Source organism: Jaculus jaculus, chromosome 18 (assembly GCF_020740685.1).
Source record: "Jaculus jaculus isolate mJacJac1 chromosome 18, mJacJac1.mat.Y.cur, whole genome shotgun sequence".
Classification (NCBI taxonomy): domain Eukaryota; kingdom Metazoa; phylum Chordata; class Mammalia; order Rodentia; family Dipodidae; genus Jaculus; species Jaculus jaculus.
This window is the reverse complement of record NC_059119.1, coordinates 54,769,798-54,788,679: the sequence shown is the minus strand read 5'-3', so window position 1 is coordinate 54,788,679 and position 18,882 is coordinate 54,769,798. Positions and strand designations below refer to the sequence as shown.

General features: G+C 38.9%; 1 protein-coding gene across 3 annotated transcripts in view; it reads right to left on the bottom strand.

Annotated features, from left to right (window-relative positions):
* Prkd3 (protein kinase D3) overlaps positions 1-18,882 on the bottom strand; it is a 77,403-nt gene that overhangs the window by 25,368 nt on the left and 33,153 nt on the right. For all 3 annotated transcript variants that reach the window (XM_045137176.1, XM_045137175.1, XM_045137177.1), the window contains 6 exons: positions 16,023-16,154; positions 14,907-15,064; positions 10,659-10,851; positions 5,540-5,617; positions 3,156-3,339; positions 1,366-1,489 (listed from right to left, as the gene is read on the bottom strand). In XM_045137176.1, the coding sequence (XP_044993111.1) occupies positions 1,366-1,489; positions 3,156-3,339; positions 5,540-5,617; positions 10,659-10,851; positions 14,907-15,064; positions 16,023-16,154 (869 nt within the window). The remainder of the gene's footprint in view (positions 1-1,365; positions 1,490-3,155; positions 3,340-5,539; positions 5,618-10,658; positions 10,852-14,906; positions 15,065-16,022; positions 16,155-18,882) is intronic.

Here is an 18,882-nt window from a genome sequence, read left to right as displayed (position 1 = left end):
TTTTTTTTTCAAGGTAGGGTTTCATTCTAGCCCAGGCTGACATGGAATTCACTATGTAGTCTTAGGGTGGCCTTGAAATCACAGTGATCTTACCTCTGCCTTCCTAGTGCTAGGATTAAAGACATGTGCCACCAGGTCCAGTTCGATTTATTAATCTTTTTATCACCCACTGAGAGTTTAGAATTGTTCCAACATTTCTCCCACTGGTTTTAATTAGCTTACATTTAAATTTTTGATCCATTCAGTTTTATCACATGTAACATGACATGTTACGGTATCACTTTTAAAAACTTGTCATTTGGCCAGGCGTGGTGGTGCACACCTTTAATCCCACACTTGGGAGGCAAGGTAGGGGGATTGCCGTTGAGTTTGAGGCCACCCTGAGACTACATAATGAATTCCAGGTCAGCCTGAGCTAGGGTGAAATCCTATCTAAAAAAAAACAAAACAAAACAAACAAATAAATAAATAATTTTTTAAAAACCATAAAATCTTGTCATTTGGTAGTCCTAACACTTTTGAATTATCTTTTCTCTGCTGATTTGCTATAAATTCTCAAGTAGGCATAACTTTACTAAAAATAAGTCAAGTATATTGTATACTTCATATTATTCTTAAAAGGCTTTCTTTTAGAAAGCCTCTTTCAGAAATCAGCACATTTGAAGCATACAGTAAAGTAATGCCTACTGACATTTACTATATGCCAAGTGCTCTTCTAAGGTTTCTCATATATTAACACATTTGGCTGTAAGAGACAGTCATGATTTATATGTAGATTTTACATATGAAGAAACTGAGGTATAAACAAACATACGTAACTTTGGGGCTGGAGAGATTGCTTAGTGGTTAAGGCACTTGCCTGCAAAGCCAAAGGACTCAGGTTTGATTCCCCAGGAACCATTCATGTCAAATGCACAAGGGGGTGCAATGTGTCTGGAGTTCATTTACAGCAGCTGGAAGCCCTGGCATGCCTATTCTCTATCTGCCTCTCTCTCTCTCAAATAAACAAAAATTTGAAACAATTCTTAAAAAAGTAACTTGTCAAGGCCGGTTTTAGTAAGTCAGTGGACTTCAGCAGTGCAGCTCTGCAGAGTCCACACTCTGAACTACTGCACGCCATGTGGATTCTTCCTCTGCCACCAGCCACAAGAAGACTATCACATGGAATCCTCACTCTTTCCATCTTTATCATTAAACTTCGAGTTACTAATGTGGATTGTTTGATTAAGCAAATGGTTCCAGTATAACTTTCTAATATACATCTGCACTTAATATGTAGCTTGCTATCACTTTGATTTAGAAAGTGCATAAAATAGAATTCAAGCCAAGCTGTACTAGCACATGAAAACGGTGGTGGTCACTGACCAGATTATCCCTGCTGGTGTAGTGGACCATCCACCCTTCCTTCACCACCGTGCTGCTCTTCCTCTTCGTGTGCTTCATGGACTGGACAACCCTCATCAGTGGGATATTATTGCTTGTTGATGGACTATAAAATATTTAACATTTATGATAAATATTTGCAATTTCTATTAAAAATCATGAGCACCATAGGTTCATCCAATTTTTAAAAGATAACTAAGAGAAAAACTTTCAAAATGTCATAGGAAGACAATGATTTAAAAAGGATTTAAGTCTATTATAATGACACAGTTAATGTATAAAACACTGAAATAATACTGTAAGTACACACTGTCATGCTTTTTCTGGAGGTTGTTAACTGACACACACACACACACGAAAACAGCAAGTACATCACAAAGAATCTGAGAGTGGAGTTTGGAGAAAGTCATCTGGATCTGCTGCTGGAGAACTTCCCTGCAGTGGCAGCAGGTTACATTAGCAAATCCACAAAACATGTGAACTCAAATTCACATGGCTGAAATGTCAATTCACCTAATCAGATAGCTAAGGAAAATTTACCCTCTTCCGTTTTTTTGCGTGTGTGCGCATGAACATGTGTATGTGTGTATGTGGAGGCCAGGCACAACCTCAGGTGTCTTGAGGAATGCTGTCCATGTCCTTTGAGATAGGGCTTTCCTTGTCCTCGAGCTCACCAGTTAGGATAAACTAAATGACGGCTCACTCCAGGGACCCTCTTTTCTCTGCCAGCCTGATGCTAAGATGACAGGCACTCACCACTGCGCTTGGCCTTTACACGGATACTGGGGATTGAACTCAGGCCCTCATGCTTGCAAAACAAACACTTTACTGACTGAGCTATCTCCCCAGCCCCTAGAAGAAGACATGCAATGGAAATGATTTATAGGATTAAGAAAATTAAAATAAGTGATGTGGTAAGTCCAATCATGTTATAGTGAAATATGGGGTCAACAGCTGTAGCTGGAGCTAGCAATCTAGAGAATGAACTATTTGGTATATGTGTATGTAAAACATACTGTTTGCAACTTGAGGTGTAAACAGTTAAATGCTTTAACTATAAAATATTTATGATTAGGAAATGAGTTGGGTTTTTCAAACTAGTAAAACATTATGTTTTAGTTATAAGGTAAATAGCTATAACTTAATTATAATCTAAAGTCAATAAATGATGACTCAGTCAAGTAAGACTAATAAATTGCCCATCTTCTCCAAGTAGCTCTTTATGGTCAATTAAAAAAACCTGTCAAGATGGCTGGTTACATTTTGCTACAAAGTTGTTTTCCCTGTAGGCTAAAAATACTTATTTATATATAGTAGGATATTTAAAACAGCTTTATAAACCAAGAACACCTTTACAAATTGCTTGTGGATTAATTATGACAACCTGAACACCCTTCTTTTATCAGCATCATCTCTGTGCAACCCTCTTAGGAATATACTGCTCACATGTTCATACCATCTGCCTGCGCTATTTAACTAATGCTTTAATACTGGCATCTGTGGTAGCTGCTCCAAAGCTAGGTATTATATCTAGACTATATTTAAATAAAGCCCTTTTCTTTTTAAGAAAGTTGGATTCTCATATTTTCCATCTTGAGTAGATAGTAAAGGTGATAGAATTTATTTAAGAAATACTATGGCACATACTTAAGAATTAGCTACATTTTAATTAGATTTTAAATTGCATTTAAGATTCCATAAAGATATATAACTTTTTCTTAGTGGAGAGAGACTGACTTGACTTTGCATTTGGCAGTAGTTTAGTTCATTACCTGATTGTTTTAACAGTTTCTTCATCTCGTTCCACATCAAGATCAGATGGATCTAGGAAGAACATTTTGTCTTCTGGGGGAGATGGCTCTTCTGTGTCATCCAAGCCTCTACTACTATCACTGTTCATGTCATTACTGTCAATATCCATTGGCATATCTGTATCTGTTCCCAGGGTGGAAGGTTCTAGAAAGTTAAATGAATTGCTGTTTAAATATTAGTGGATTATCTATACATTTAAACAGATTAGTCTAATATGATTCAAAGTAAGGAAATGTTTCTTTTCTTTGTTTGCTTTTTGTCCTTGTTTATTTGTCATAGTGGGGATCAAATCTAGAGTCTTGCATATTACAGGCAAGCACCTTACCAGTAAGTTATATCCCCAGACTAGGAGGTATTTCTTAAAGAAGATACAAAATGCACACATCATGAAGCAAAAAAGAAAAAAAAAGTGACTATGTTAGAACATTACAATTTCCCTAAAACGAAAGATGCAATATACAAGTGAAGTAAAAAATACGCCCCAATGTTACTATAGTATGGCCAACTAATTTTCACAAACATAAGGACAAGTTAATGGGAAAAGAATAAAGATTTTTTAAGGTAACTGGATAACAAAGAAACAAACAACCCAAACAAACAAAAAAGGTGTGTGGAGGGGAAATCCATGTAACCGAACAGACTGTTCTAAAAAGAATACAAATGGCCAAGGAGTATTTTTTGTTTTAATTTTTATTTATTTATTTATTTGAGAGCAACAGACACAGAGAGAAAGACAGATAGAGGGAGAGAGAGAGAATGGGCGCGCCAGGGCTTCCAGCCTCTGCAAATGAACTCCAGACGCGTGCGCCCCCTTGTGCATCTGGCTAACGTGGGACCTGGGGAACCGAGCCTCGAACCGGGGTCCTTAGGCTTCACAGGCAAGCGCTTAACCTCTAAGCCATCTCTCCAGCCCCCAAGGAGTATTTTTAAGTGTTCAACATCCTTGACCGCTAAGCCATCTCTCCAGCCCAAGTGTTCAACATCCTTAGACACCAGGGAAATGAAAAATAAAACCACCATTTTACTATGAGAGACAGAGGGGGAGGGAAGGAGGGAGGGAAAGCCATGCCAGGCCTCTTGCTACTGCAAACAAACTCTAGATGGGAACAGTACACTGTGCATCTGACTTTATGTGGGTACTGGGGAACTGAACTCAGGCCAGCAGACTTTGCAAGCAAGCTCCTTTAGCCATTGCCCTAATCCTGAAGCTACCTTGAGACTCCATCCCATTCTAGTCAGAATGGCCATCATCAAGAAAACAAATGACAACACATGCTGGTGAGAGTGTGCAGAAAGAGGAACTCTGATTCCTTGTTGATGGAAGTGCAGCCACTACTGAAATCAGTAAGATTTCTCCAAAACCTAAAAACAGAACTACTATATGACTCAGCTGTACCAATCCTGGATGCATAAGCAAAGGACTCTGTATTCTACCACAAAGACACGTGCGTCCCCTTCCATTGCGGCTCTGTTCATAGCAGCTAGGAAATGGAATCCATTTCAATGTCACTTGCAAATAAACCAAGGTCCTTTGGCTTTGCAGCAAATGCCTTAACAGCTAAGCCATCTCTCCAGCCCCTGCCCCCGTTTTTCTTACAAAATTACTTACATTCATGTAACCAGTCATGTAAATTGTTAAAGCAAAATTATATTCGAAGTTTAGAGCATGTATTTTTTTTCCTTCAAAAAAAGTAGTTTTTTGTTGTTTTTTAAGTAGTTGTTTTGCTTAGTATTATCTTGGAGAGAGAGGAGAATGAAGAAGAGAGAAAAAAACTCAAAGGGGAAATGCTTGGCTAATGATTATTTGAGGGAGTGAGGCAGTATTATGTGTTCTAATAACTGTGGCCTAAGAAGTCAGTTACATGGATTCAAATTCATTCTAGCTCTGATACTTACTGCCTGTACTTATTATTATTTTATGTCTGGCCTGGCATTCACCAAGTAGGCTGCCTAGTAAACCCAAGGATTCCACCCATCTTCAATCCCACTGATGGGATTACATATCATTCCTGATTTTTTTTTAACATGGGCTTCAAACTCAGATTCCCATGCTTGCATGACAAGCACTTTACTGAGCTGAGCTATCTCCACAGCCTTTACAGCAGTATCTGTTACATCCAGAGGTGCAAGTTCATATACAGCACCACTGGGCTATGAAGTGGTAGTTGGCCACAGGAGAGATGGGAAAGCATAATTACTATAAATGTGTAGCATCACTGCTCTCTGCATATTGAATCAAGAAAATCTTAAAAAAAAATATGCAGACAATCTTACACAAAGACAATACACAGAAAATTCATGACCTTTTCTGATTTTTTGTGAAAATTTAGAAAAATAACTTTACCTCCATTAAAAGTAACCTCTCCAAGGCAGTCTCTTGGTACTTTTGAGGCGCAGCGTTTATGGCAGTTGAATTTGCAATCTAAAATAGAAATATTTATTTTTACACAAGTCAGCTAACAGCAAATATGGTTAGATTTCCTTTAAGTCACTCACACATGCAGAGCTATCATTAGGAATAATGATCACACTGCTAATGTGATAATAGTGTCTTCTCTGAAGAACTCGAGTTTTGGACTAATGATCTGGTACCACCTTCTGATGCCTTAACCTCCTACAACGGATGAGTTCTTTGTCATCTGCAAAAGGTGAGTACCATTTGTATAATACTGCAAGAATCTGGCAACTCCAGGTTTCTTTCTCTTGTGAGAAATGACTGAAAAGAAGCTCTTTATGTGACATTAAAATTGAAATTTGGGCTGGAGAGATGGCTTAGCTGTTAAGGTACTTGCTAGCCAAGGCTAACAACCTGGGTTTGACTCCCACGTACCCAGTTAGAGCCAGATGCACAAAGTGGTACATGCATCTGGAGTTTATTTGCAACAGCTGAGGCCATAGCAGCCCATTCTCTCTACATTTCTCTCTCTTCTCTCTTTCACTATCTTCTTGCAAATAAATAAATAAAAATTAAAAAATTTTAAAAAAATACATATTTTTAAAAAATTGAAATTCAGTGATATAACTTAGTCTACCACCACCTCTGAAATAAGTCTGCTAGCAATAACTGGGTAAAAATAATTCTGAATCCCAACTTAGGATGCTTTGTAATTCATAAATCAAGGAAACCCTATGTACCATGTCAACAGCAAAAGCTGAATGTCATTATAGGAAAAAGACTCATTTAATAAACAACTTGGCAGATAATAAAATTTACTTTGTGCAGAAGAATATGGTCCTTTTGAGGGGCCCTAAGAAAAATTCATATTTAATATAAGCATATATCTCTTAAACTAGATTTATTTCATGAACTTCATAAATTTCAAAAGTAACAGAGTCCGTTTTCCCCTTAAAATTTTACAGCCCAATCTGTGACCTATTTCCAGCAAGTATGCAGGTTTTTCTAATTACATACATTATTTACTGTTATTTGTTCATATATTTTACATATAAATTCAAGCTACTTTCATTTTTAAAAAAATAAGGGAAGAAATAAAAAGATAAATGGAGAAAAAAATGAGCAGCTGGTATTGAGCCAATGTTACTTTAAATTTTAAGCTAAATCATTTTTTGCTCTTAGCTTGACAAATGGAAATGATTTTTTAATTTTTATTTATTGGTTTTTCCAGGTAGGGTCTTTCTCTAGCCTAGGCTGACCTGGAATTCACTATGTAGTCTCATGGTGACCTCAAACTTAGGGAGATCCTCCTACTTCTGCAACCCAAGTGCTGGAATTAAAGGCATGAGCCACCATGCCTGGCAGAAAATGATTTTTTAGTATACTTTATTTACTTGAGAGAGGAATAAAGAGGCAGAGGGAGGGAGGGAGAGGAAGAGGGACAGAAAAACTGAGAATGAGTGTACTAAGTCCTCCAGCCACTACAAATGAACTCCAAACATATGTGCCACCTTTTTATTATTTATTTATTTGAGAGACAGAGAGAGAATGGGTGTGCCAGGGCCTTGTGCATCTGGCTTATGTGGGACCTGGAGAATTGAACCAGGGTCCTTAGGCTTCGCAAGTATGCACCGTAACGGCTAAGCCATCTCTCCAGCCCACATGTGTTACCTTTTGCATCTGGCTTATATGAATACTGGGGAATCAAACTTGGATCCTTAGGCTTTGCAGGCAAGTGCCTTAACTGCTAAGCCACCTCTCCAGTGTTGGTTTTGTTGTTGTTTTAAATATTTCTATTTATTTGAGACAGAGAAAGAGAGAGAGACAGACAGAGCACTTGCTGGTATGGGTGTGCCAGGGTTTTCTGATACTGCAAATGAACTCCATATACATGCACCACTTTGTGTGTCTGGCTTTATGTGGGTGCTGGAAAATCAAAACTGGGCCATCAGATGGCTTTGCAAGCAAGTGCCTCTAACCACTAAGCAATATCTCCAACTCTGATTTTTCCTTTGCAAGGGAGGGGAGAGAGAAGGAGGGACAGACAGAAAGAGAGGGAGGAAGGGAAAAATTGGGCATGCTAGGTTCTCTAGGCACTGCAAATGAACTCCAGATGCATGTGCCATTTTGTGTATCTGGCTATATATAGTTCTGGGGAATAAAACCTGGATCATTAGGCTTTGTAGGCAAGTGCCTAAACTCCTGAGCCATCTCTCCAGCCTGACTCTGCTTTTTAAGTCATCTAAATTATATCTTAAAAATAATTAAACATGGACCATTGAAATAAATTAGGCTTATTTTTATTGATCACTGAACATTTAACTATTTAGAACTATGAAATGCCATTTTCTGAACCAACATCAATCTGACACATTATTCTTTTTTTAAAAATTTTTTAACATTTTTTAAATTTAATTAATTAATTAATTTATTTATTTGAGAACGACAGACACAGAGGGAAAGACAGATAGAGGGAGAGAGAGAGAATGGGCGCGCCAGGGCTTCCAGCCTCTGCAAACAAACTCCAGACGCGTGCGCCCTCTTGTGCATCTGGCTAACATGGGACCTGGGGAACCGAGCCTCGAACCGGGGTCCTTAGGCTTCACAGGCAAGCGCTTAACTGCTAGGCCATCTCTCCAGCCCTGACACATTATTCTTAAATCTTAAGAAGCTATGTTATTAACCAATGTACTAGCTGAGTTCACAGGCTTTATTTTAAAATTGATTAATTTACTACATATTTACTTTCAAGTCTCTACAAAATATGTGCTTTTTCTACATATGGTTTCAGAATGTTCCTGTTCTTTCAGCAGTAGAGCATTAGTAACTGCTTTTAACTAAGACTGTCTACTGGCTAAGACTTGTATATTTGTTATTAATGTGCTCATATACTTTTGGGTTGATTTGTTTTTCCAGGGAGGGTTTCACTCTAGCGAGGGCTTGTAATTCATGATGTAGTCTCAGGGTGCCCTTGAATTCAAGGCGATACTCCTACCTCTGCCTCCCGAGGGCTGGGATTAAAGGCATGCACCACCACACCCAGCTGGATTGATATGTTTAAGTATTATTATTTTTTAAAAACATTTTAATTTATTTGAGAGAAAGAGACACAAGCACCACCTTGTGCATCTGGCTCACATGGGTCCTGGGGAATCGAACAGAGGTTCTTTGGCTTTGTAGGAAAGTGCCTTAACCACTAAAGCCATCTCTCCAGCCCTTAAGTATTGTTACATATTAGCTTACATTCAAAGTATCCTAGTGAAATAACATTTCAACATTTCTTTATACATGCTTAATAGCAAACATTTGACAGACCTGGTATTTTGCACAACCTGTTCTCCATTTGATGGTCTCATACTGCATTATATAATGTAAAACTTTTTTTTTCTCTTTGGTTTTGTGTGCGGGTGGGAGGCTTGCATTTGTTTGTGATGGCTTGGGCAGAACACTGCTCTTTAACCTGTGCTTTAATTTCTGTTTATTTATTTATTTCTTTGAGTGGTGGGGGGGAGAATAGGCACATCAGGCTCAGGTGGGTCCTGGGGAATTGAACCTAGGTCCTTATCTTAGTGGTTAAGGCACCTGCCTGCATAAGCCTATCTCTCCATCTCTACCTGTTGTTATTCAAGCCAGTCTCTTAATGATGCCAGAGCTTGCTGTTTGTTCCAACAACTGTCAGGTCTCTGTTCCTCTACGACACTAAGGCTACAGTCAGAGATAGCCATGCCCAGCGGTTTATGTGGGTCCTGGGGATCAAACTCTAAGCAGTTTCTCAGGACTCCTGCAGGCCCTCATGCTTACACAAGAAGTGTTCTTAACTGCGGAGCCATCCCTCTAGCCCAAGGTTTCTACCCACATAAGTTAAATGCATACACAATCATTCTGTGGTGTAAGCAGGGATTTCTTGTTGCAAAAGCATCAATTGTTTAGTTTAGACCTCTTAAAAATTCAATTCTGGGCTGGAGAGATGGCTTAGCGGTTAAGCGCTTGCCTGTGAAGCCTAAGTACCCCAGTTCGAGGCTCGGTTCCCCAGGTCCCACGTTAGCCAGATGCACAAGGGGGCGCACGCATCTGGAGTTCGTTTGCAGAGGCTGGAAGCCCTGGCGCGCCCATTCTCTCCCTCTCCCTCTATCTGTCTTTCCCTCTGTGTCTGTCGCTCTCAAATAAATAAATAAAAAATTAAAAAAAATTCAATTGTACAAATGCTTTTACTTATAAAAATATGATGCCAAAAACTATGAAAAAAAGTTCACAAAAGTTCCTAGGCTACTTATAGCTTATCCCGGGATTCAATGACTAATAATTTAACATTCAAATTCTCTAGTGTTCACTATAGCACTGGTAATATGCTATAATAAAGCAGACAAAATTATTTTTAGAAAAGAATGAAAGTATTGTACAACTATAAGAAAAAAACTCCATTCTATTAAAAATCCTTTTTCATCAAGAGACATGTAGAGACTAACACAGTAGTGTGCCGGGTTAATTCTCATGTAAAGGTGTTTTCTAATCTCAATAGCTTCTACTACAACCTACTTATTCCACTTTGATCATTTTTCTGGAATGACATTTGTGTACCATTCTACTAGATACCTCATTAAAAAAACCCTTACACTGTATTTGCATGTAGGACTACCGGAAAGGGAAAGCATTGCGGTTACTGGGTAGCATCTGGCTCTAGAATCAAAAAGACTTAAGCTCAAATATCAGCTGTGCTGCTCATTGGCTTTTCCATATTGGTGCTAAGCACACAAGTTAATTAGCCATGCCTTATAGATTCAAAATTCTACCTTTTCTATTTACTACCTGTGCAATCATTTCATCTAAATGGAAAATGAATGTTATTACTACTAACAAACATATTCTGTCACATATATTTGCTTTGAAGATTAAAGTTTCTTTTTAACACAGTATAAGCACTGGAGATAATAGTGTCACATACGTCACTCAGTCTGTTATAAGTTACAGAAATAATTTCTGCAGCACATTCCTGAAATATAGACATTTTAAACATATTTATTATCAAAAATACACATGAATTGTATTTTATTAAAATATGTGATCCTACCTTTACACTGCATTCCTTGGCGGAAGAGGCCTTTCAACAACCGCTTGCAATACTGACATATTGTGGGGCGGCCATAGGAGTGAACAGCAAACGTGTGAGGAACTTTTACTCTGCACATTACCATTTTTTCCATCCAGATTGGGCGACCACTCCAAGATGGAACCCTCTTACTTGGTTCTTGGTGAATATGTGACTAGAACATAAATAAATTCTGTAAGTGTAAGTCAATATTGAAAACAGAGTTAGGAGCAAAGCTCAGTCATAAGTTATTATTTGGAACGCTAAGGCCAGCAATATAAAATGTGACTCTGCAGTTTCCATTAAAAGTTTAATTTTGTCACATAATGGAAATATTGAATGGAAAATTTGAATAATTTCTAAAAAAATGAAATAGGAAAGTTAGGATAGTTAAATCATTTCAGAAAGTAGAAAATGTTTCCTACTAGCAAGCTTAAGGTTTTAGTGCCTCTGAAAAGAAACAGTGTTAAGACAAGTGACATACATACACCAAACCACTACTCAGAAATGCGCATCTGACTTAACAGGAGAGTGCTACAAAACACAGTAAGAGGAGAAAGATGTTTGCTGAATTCGCAACTGGTGGCTAAGATCATGGAACTGAAATGCTGGGAAGAAGGGAGATCACACCATGGAACAGCCGAGGTCAAATGGGCAGTCCCAAGCGCTGACAACGCGGCTCACGGAGCTCTCCCACCGCAGTGCAGCTCTCAGTGTACCTGACTGGTGCCCAGCTTGATGCGTCTGTTCCACGTTTGTGGTCCACTGACTGACACTTCCATGCTGGTACATAAGCGCTATTGCCAATGGCATTTTCTGTAACCTCCTTTATAGTACTTCTCTCTTCAGCAATGACCCATTGTTTCCACATTCATTTTTTAAAAAACTTTTATGCTTAAAAAGACTCAACATGTGTGTGTGTGTGTGTGTGTGTATCCCACTTACTATTTACCATGCATTGGCAGTTTTTCAAATAAAACCAAAGCCTTAAAATGAACTTATGGGCTGGAGAGATGGCTTATGCCTGTGAAGCCTAAGGACCCTGGTTCAGGGCTCAATTCCCCAGGACCCACGTTAGGCAGATGCACAAGGGGGCGCATGCATCCGGAGTTCGTTTGCAGTGGCTGGAGGCCCTGGTGTGCCCATTCTCTCTATTTCTCTCTGTCTCTGTTGCTCTCAAATAAATAAATAAGAATAAACAAAAATATTTTTTAAAAATGAACTTATAATAGATGTCACCACCTATTCAAACTCTGATCAAGGAATTTATCATAGGAAAAGTGAATAAACTATGCAAATACTGTGGCTGTACATGCATACCCAAACTGAACATTACACCTGACAATATTTTGAAGCAAAAAATTTACCTAAACAAATATTAAAAAAACATGATAAAATTTAAATAATTAATTTTAATGATATAAAAATGGCAGATACAAATCAAAACAGTATTAGTTGTAGTAATCTGGTTTTAGTTCCTTGATACTGAAAATATTTTCCAGTTCTTTTTTTTTTTCTCCCCAAGTGAAGTAAAAACTTTATTCTGTCTGTTATACTCCCTAGGAGCTATTAGCTTTAAATATAAAGTAATGAACTTAAATGTAATAAATAATAAATAAATAAGACAGGTTTGGCAATCAGTGATACAACCAATCTCTGAACTGAAAACTTAATTAGGCCTGAAATGGCTATATCTGTACAAAACCGAACTGCTTTTGTCTTTATTCCCTAGATAAGGAGAGCACCTTATTTGGGGGTCGTAGCAGGACAGCACAGCTATGTATTTTCCTTGGGCTGAAGAATGGCCTTCCGTATTAGGGAAGATCATCTTCATGAACTGTGTCGTTTCAGAAGCGACACATATGGAGCTTCAGTGAGGGAAGGGGACATCTGTCTAGCTAGCTGGATCAACCCAGTCATCCGTGGGGCCCAGTGGGGTGACAGATACAGCAAGTACATTGTCCTCATATCCAAAACTACACCTCTTTATAGCATTCATAATTTATTAGGTATTATAAACAATCTAGAGATGCTTAAATACATAAGAAGGTGTGTGCAGGTTATATGCAAGTATTATGTCATCATCTATAAAGTAGCTGAACATCAATGGATTCCGAGAGCCTCAAGTGAATCCCCTGGGACACAAAGAATGACTGCTCTTTTCCATTTGCTCTATCTTTCTGCTATTCCCTAATCCAGTAATACTCAACTAGCTGACCTAACTATCGTTTGTGGGGCTGCTAAAACAACTTCCCTCTGTTCTGTAGTCTTCAGCCCAGATATGTTTCCTATGCGATTTACTGTACAAGACACACTAACGTTTCTTCTATCAACGTTCTGTTTATGTTCAACCCCTCATTCCCTAGGTCACACCACTCTTCCTTTCTCTTTTCTTCCGTAATGGGACTGGGTCTTGCTGTATAGCCCAGGGTGGCCTATTATTCACAATCCTCTTGACTCTGCCTCCTTTCTCTATTTTAAAAATTTCACCACAGACTAAGTTGTAAACACATATGAGATTTTTGTGCTGGATTCCAGAGGCGTTTACTCTGGTATCTTAGTGTGCCAATGTATCGTAGGGTGTTAGGTAAATAGCCCAAAGCCTTGGTTTTGTCACTCATTAATGTGTAAAGAGGTTAAAAAAACCCTAAATCACTAATAAATCATTTCGAGAACTACTAAGTATACAATGGAGCTAGGTCTTTTTTCACTGACCTACTATGTTTATGCTTGAAAGGGAGAATACAATAGGAAAAAATAATAAATATAACAGTAGTGAGGCCTGGACTTAATTCTAATAATTCTTGTAATTTATTCCATGACTTTGGGAAAAGCCACTAATCTGTCCTGTGTCTCCTCAGACTTGTTTATACAGACCTACTATCTACCACACACTGTGAAAATCAGCGTAGCCTCTCATATACTAGGTATCTACTAAGTACCCAGCACTGTACTAAGCAAAATGGGGCACACTAAGACGTAAAGTCACCTCTAAATAGATTACAAACCCCTGGGTGATAATCCAGTATGTAAACATGAGAAAGAATGCTAGCCACACAATTAGAAATGTATGAAATGTGTTAGGGCACTCAAGAAGTCCCAGGTAAGGAGAAACTGGAAAGACAGCTATTAATTTGGGTCTGGAAACATGACGTAGGATGAACAATGATGAGATCAAAGTTAGGGAAAAGGGCATGTTCAAGAAATGTTTGTATGATACAGATTTCAGGAACATAGAAATTACAGTTTTCTGTGATGTTAATCTTGACTGTTAACTTAAACGTAGTAAGATGGTGCCTAGAATAAGAGGTTCTATCATGTAAGTGGAACTGAGAGATGCCTGGAAGGACCTCCTGTGAATGTGGGCAGTGCCTTCAAACAGGCAAGGGCTTAGCTAGAACAAAAAGCAGAAGAGTAAGAGCACACAGAATGCTCATCTTCAGCAGAAGAGTTTTGCTGCTGCCATTGCCATGGATATCGGACTCCAGACTCACCAGCAAGGTGGACTTGTACCAGAAAATCTGCAGCTGGCGGCCAGGTCCCCAGCCTTACACCGGGGCAGTACCAACATTCTTTCTTCTATGATTTCTCGTTCTTAGACTAGACAGCTACTGATTTCTCCTGCTTCTAGCCCACAGATGCTCTTGTGGGACTATCAAGCATCTGTTCATATAAATTAATGTAATAGATCCTGTCATTTAATTACTTCTCATATGTGTGTGTGTAAGTATGTATGTGCGTATGATCTATCAATTCCTCTGGAGATCCTCAACTAACAATGTTTCTTCATAGGAAGTAATATAATCAGAGCTGTGTGTTAGGAAATTTGACCTGACTATTTTATGTAAGATGAAGTGTCAGATGCCAGGGTAGTGGTTAGGAGGCTGGTGCAGTGGTCCAAATAATGCAATCCTAAGATACACAATATGTAATCATTACCTTTGGTAAGCCCTGTCTTCATTAATACATGTTTCTTTTTGTTTCCGAGGTAGGGTCTCTTCTAGCCCAGGCTGACCTGGAATTCACTATGCAATCTTGGGGTGGCCTCAAACTCATGGTGATTCTATCTCTGCCTCCCAAGTGCTGGGATTAAAGGCATGTACCACCACATTTGGCTTCGTTTATGTTTGTCAAGGACAGAAATATTATTATACTTTAGTATATAACCTATATTCTAGGATGTCACATGCCCTATAAAAACACTATGAATAACTAGTAAGATATCCATACCTCTTCACTGAGAAGGGCCACACATTCAGGCTGCAAGGGTCTTGGAACTGAGAGGCCAGGTCCTGGTAGAGATACATTTGACAGGCGTCTCTTTCTTACTCCACTACAGTTATTTGGAATCTTGAAGGCACATCGTTTATGATAATTTAACCCACAGCCTAAATATATTTTAAAAGTAAAATATAAAATTAAAAAACTTAGTTGCTTGAAGTATGACACATTAAGTACTTCTTTTAATTAACTAATTTTCTCTGGCAACAATATCTACCTTAATAAAGAACCCAGATGACAGGCTAGGTGAAAGCTAACAAGTTCAAGAACAGATTTATTTAGAAAGGCTAAATCAACTAGAGTAAGGGATCTTGATCCTGGGAACTGTTTGCATATGAATTACTGGTCTCCACCCCAGATTACTGAATTAGAAACTCTGGAGCTGAGCCCTGAAGACATGATTCATGATGCCTCTTAAAGGTTGAGAACCACTGGCGTACAGCATAGGTCAGCAGCAGACTATGGCCTGTGTACCAAACCTCCATGACAGGAAAATGTGGAACTCAAGTTTCCAATGTCAGTGTTCATAAATGCAAGACTGATGGAAACAGAGATGGCTGTTGTCTGCATATAATCCTGGTTAGCTCTATACAACAGCATAGTTAAGCCACCACAGAAGCCACATGGCCTACAAAAGCCAAAAATGCAAAAGTATTCTTATCTATTGGTGCTTTACAAAAAGGCGAAGAGACTGCCCCTTAATCAGAACTGTGTGTCTGCAGCCTAATCCCTAGCAATTCTAACTCAGAACGAACTTGACAACTGGTTGCTGTACACAAGTGACTAAAAAGAAAATGAAGTAAGGAGATTAATATTTGTTGAGCCACTATTTTGTCCCAAATGTTTTATCTATATTACCAGTTTGTTTCGGTCCTCGGAGAGACTCTGAGTTGCCTGTGCAGAGGAACCAGAGTTGCACCCCGGAAAGGAGTCCTTATTTCTGCAGTTCTAGCCCTGGTTACGACCCAGACACCAACTGTGATTGTATCTTACTGGTAATTTAAAAATGTAAATGTAAATGTAAAATCCTCTTTGAAACTACTACAAAAATCTTAAAAGACATACCTTCACATTTTAATCCTTGGCGTACCAATCCCCAGAGCATCTCACCACAATAATCACAAAAAGTAGGAGCTTTATAAGAATGTACATACAGAGTATGTGGGCGAATCTGGAAGTCTTCTACTGTGGCCAAAGCTTTCAAAGAAGAAATAAAATATATTTAAAGTTGCAAAGAGATTAAAAATGCTTATCACATTTATTTATGTCAAAATACAGAATAACTTTCTCCCGAAAATTTCATTTGACCACAAAAATCAATTATTTTTAGCATTTATCAATCACTGTGATTTTTAAATTGCACTTTAAGAAGTCTACCAGCTTCAAATGAGGTTAAGCTCCAAATAAGTTGAGATGGACGTCAGTAAGCTACATATTTTGACCTCCAAAATCATTTTCTTATAATGACAAGAGAGCAAACAGCTTAGGTCCACTTCAGCTCACTAAAGACTGCTGTTTAGGGTACAGTGAGAATTAGAACACGAAAATAACAACTAAAGACAAAAGTATGGTGGGACTTCAGTTTATAAAAATGTTCCAATGGGGCGAGCTACTGAGCTCTAACTTAAGGTATCAGGATACATTCTGTCTCTTCTCCAGTGATTAGGGTACAGACTCCTTTCCCCTCATTGAACTATGGACTGTGGACCTTTCTCTCATCCCAACCTGCAGGTCATTAGTGGATGTCCCCGTGGTCTGGAGAAAGGTCCACAACCAAGAGGGAGTGGATGCGAGCATGATGCCCAAGGGCAGCACAGAAAGCCCTGCAAGTGAGCAGAGACAGGACTGGGAAGCAGCAGATGTCTGTGGTCAAGGCCTATAAGATGAGCAGCCAGAGAGAGACTGCAGAGAGAGATGGTCAGTGCTTGCCATGCCGGCACATGGACCTAAATTCAACCCCCAGAAATCACCTAGAAATTCAGCATTATAATCCTGGCACTGGTGAGGCAGAGACAGGTGGATCCTTGGGGCTCGCTGGCCAGCTAGTCTAGCCTCTTGGTGAGTTCTGGGTCAGTGAGACCTTGTCTCCAAAAAGGTGGACATCAGGGACTGCAGAAATGGCTCAGTGGATAAAGTGCCTGCTGTGTGAGCATGAATACTTGAGTTCAGATCCCTAGCACCCATGCAAACTCAGATGTGGTGGCATGTGTCTATAATCCCAGTGCCTCCAAAGGAAGACGGGAGGCAGAAACAGGAGAATCCCTGGGAGTTCATGGACCAGCTAGCCTAGAAAACACAGGGGCAAAAAGCAAGAGACCACCTCAAACAAGGTGGAAGTTAAGGACCAAAACCCACGTTGTCCTTTGACTTCCACCATGTGTGCTGTGGCACCTGTGCCTACACTCACACACATGAACATGCACACATACATATCATACGTACACACACACAAAAAAGTGTATGGCACCTGAGAAACTACACCTGAGTTCTTCCTTGACCTCCACGTACACACATGTGCATGTACAACTGAACATGTACCTGTGCACACTGCATGCATGTGCGCACATGCACATGCACGTGTGCACACACACTCATACACATTTGCACACAGAAGATGAATAATCAATGTGGGGGTCAGGTAAGAGACCAGTAAGGAAAAGTGATGGTTAGAAAGATCACAATAGGCTTGTCAGGCGCAAAGAATGGTGGCCAGATTCTGGATTCCTGTCTGGTCAGCTTGCTTCTTTCCTCCCTTTTTTTTTTGCTTTTTGAGGTAGTTTCATGCTAGCTCAGGCTGACCTAAAATTCACTATGTAGTCTCATGGTGGACTCGAACTCATGACAATCCTCCTCCCTCTGCCTTCCAAGTGCTGGGATTAAAGGCATGCACCACCATGCCTGGCCTCCTCTCTCTCTCTTTCTTCTTTCTTTTTAAAACTTTTAGTTGTTCTATTTTGTTTCAGAAGGCTGACCAAGGCACTCACACTTTGGAAGCTCTTCTTACCAGTCACATGTGAAAGGCTGCTTACTCATATATGAGAAGGTAAGGAGAAAAGACTATTATTGTCAAAAAGGGACCATGAATCCCCACATAAATTATCGTACAAAAATAGCACAGTTGCTTTTCCACTTTCTTGCTATTGGAGAAAGTCAAAACAAATTCACATGAAAAATGATCTGTACGCTGATATAGCAAGTTAAGATTACCGTTTTTACATATTAAGTAAACTCTTTAAATAAATATTTTACACAAATTTTAAGCATATTTAAAAAAATAGGTCAAGTATTTATCCTATATTTCTTCGGTCCACTACAAGACCATTTCTCACACTGACATTACACTGCATTGTAAATCATACCCACAAATAGTATATGCATCACTGAGACTGGACACGCACAGGTGCATACCATGCACATGTGAAATGGCTAACACTGCTATGAACTACTCCCAAATGTGGTATCACTGCCGGCAATACAAATATAGCCCTATCTTGAGTCAAACTGCAAGGGAAAAGAAATACTATACTTTCTAGATACTTTCTCAAGTACTGTAAGAAAAATGCAAAAAGTATGAAGCTTTTCAGACCTAAAGATTATGGAACACGGGATTAAAGTCAATACTGCTTACACACACCTGAACATGGAGCATACCATCAATGACTCCAAGTAGAGGACACATTAGTGGACATGTGTTACAGAACCCTGGTTTCTATCAGATCCGTTTTTGTTGTTGTATTCTGAAGTTTTATATGTCATTAGATCTTGATAGAGATTTAATAAAATAATGTGACATTAAGTTTTTGGTTCTAAAACTGACTTTAAAAACAGTGAAAGGTGTAGGATTTTTATATCGTCCAAGATTTCTAAAGCTAATTTGATTTTGTCAAAATGATAATCTTTATGCTAAAAAACAAAAACTGACTTA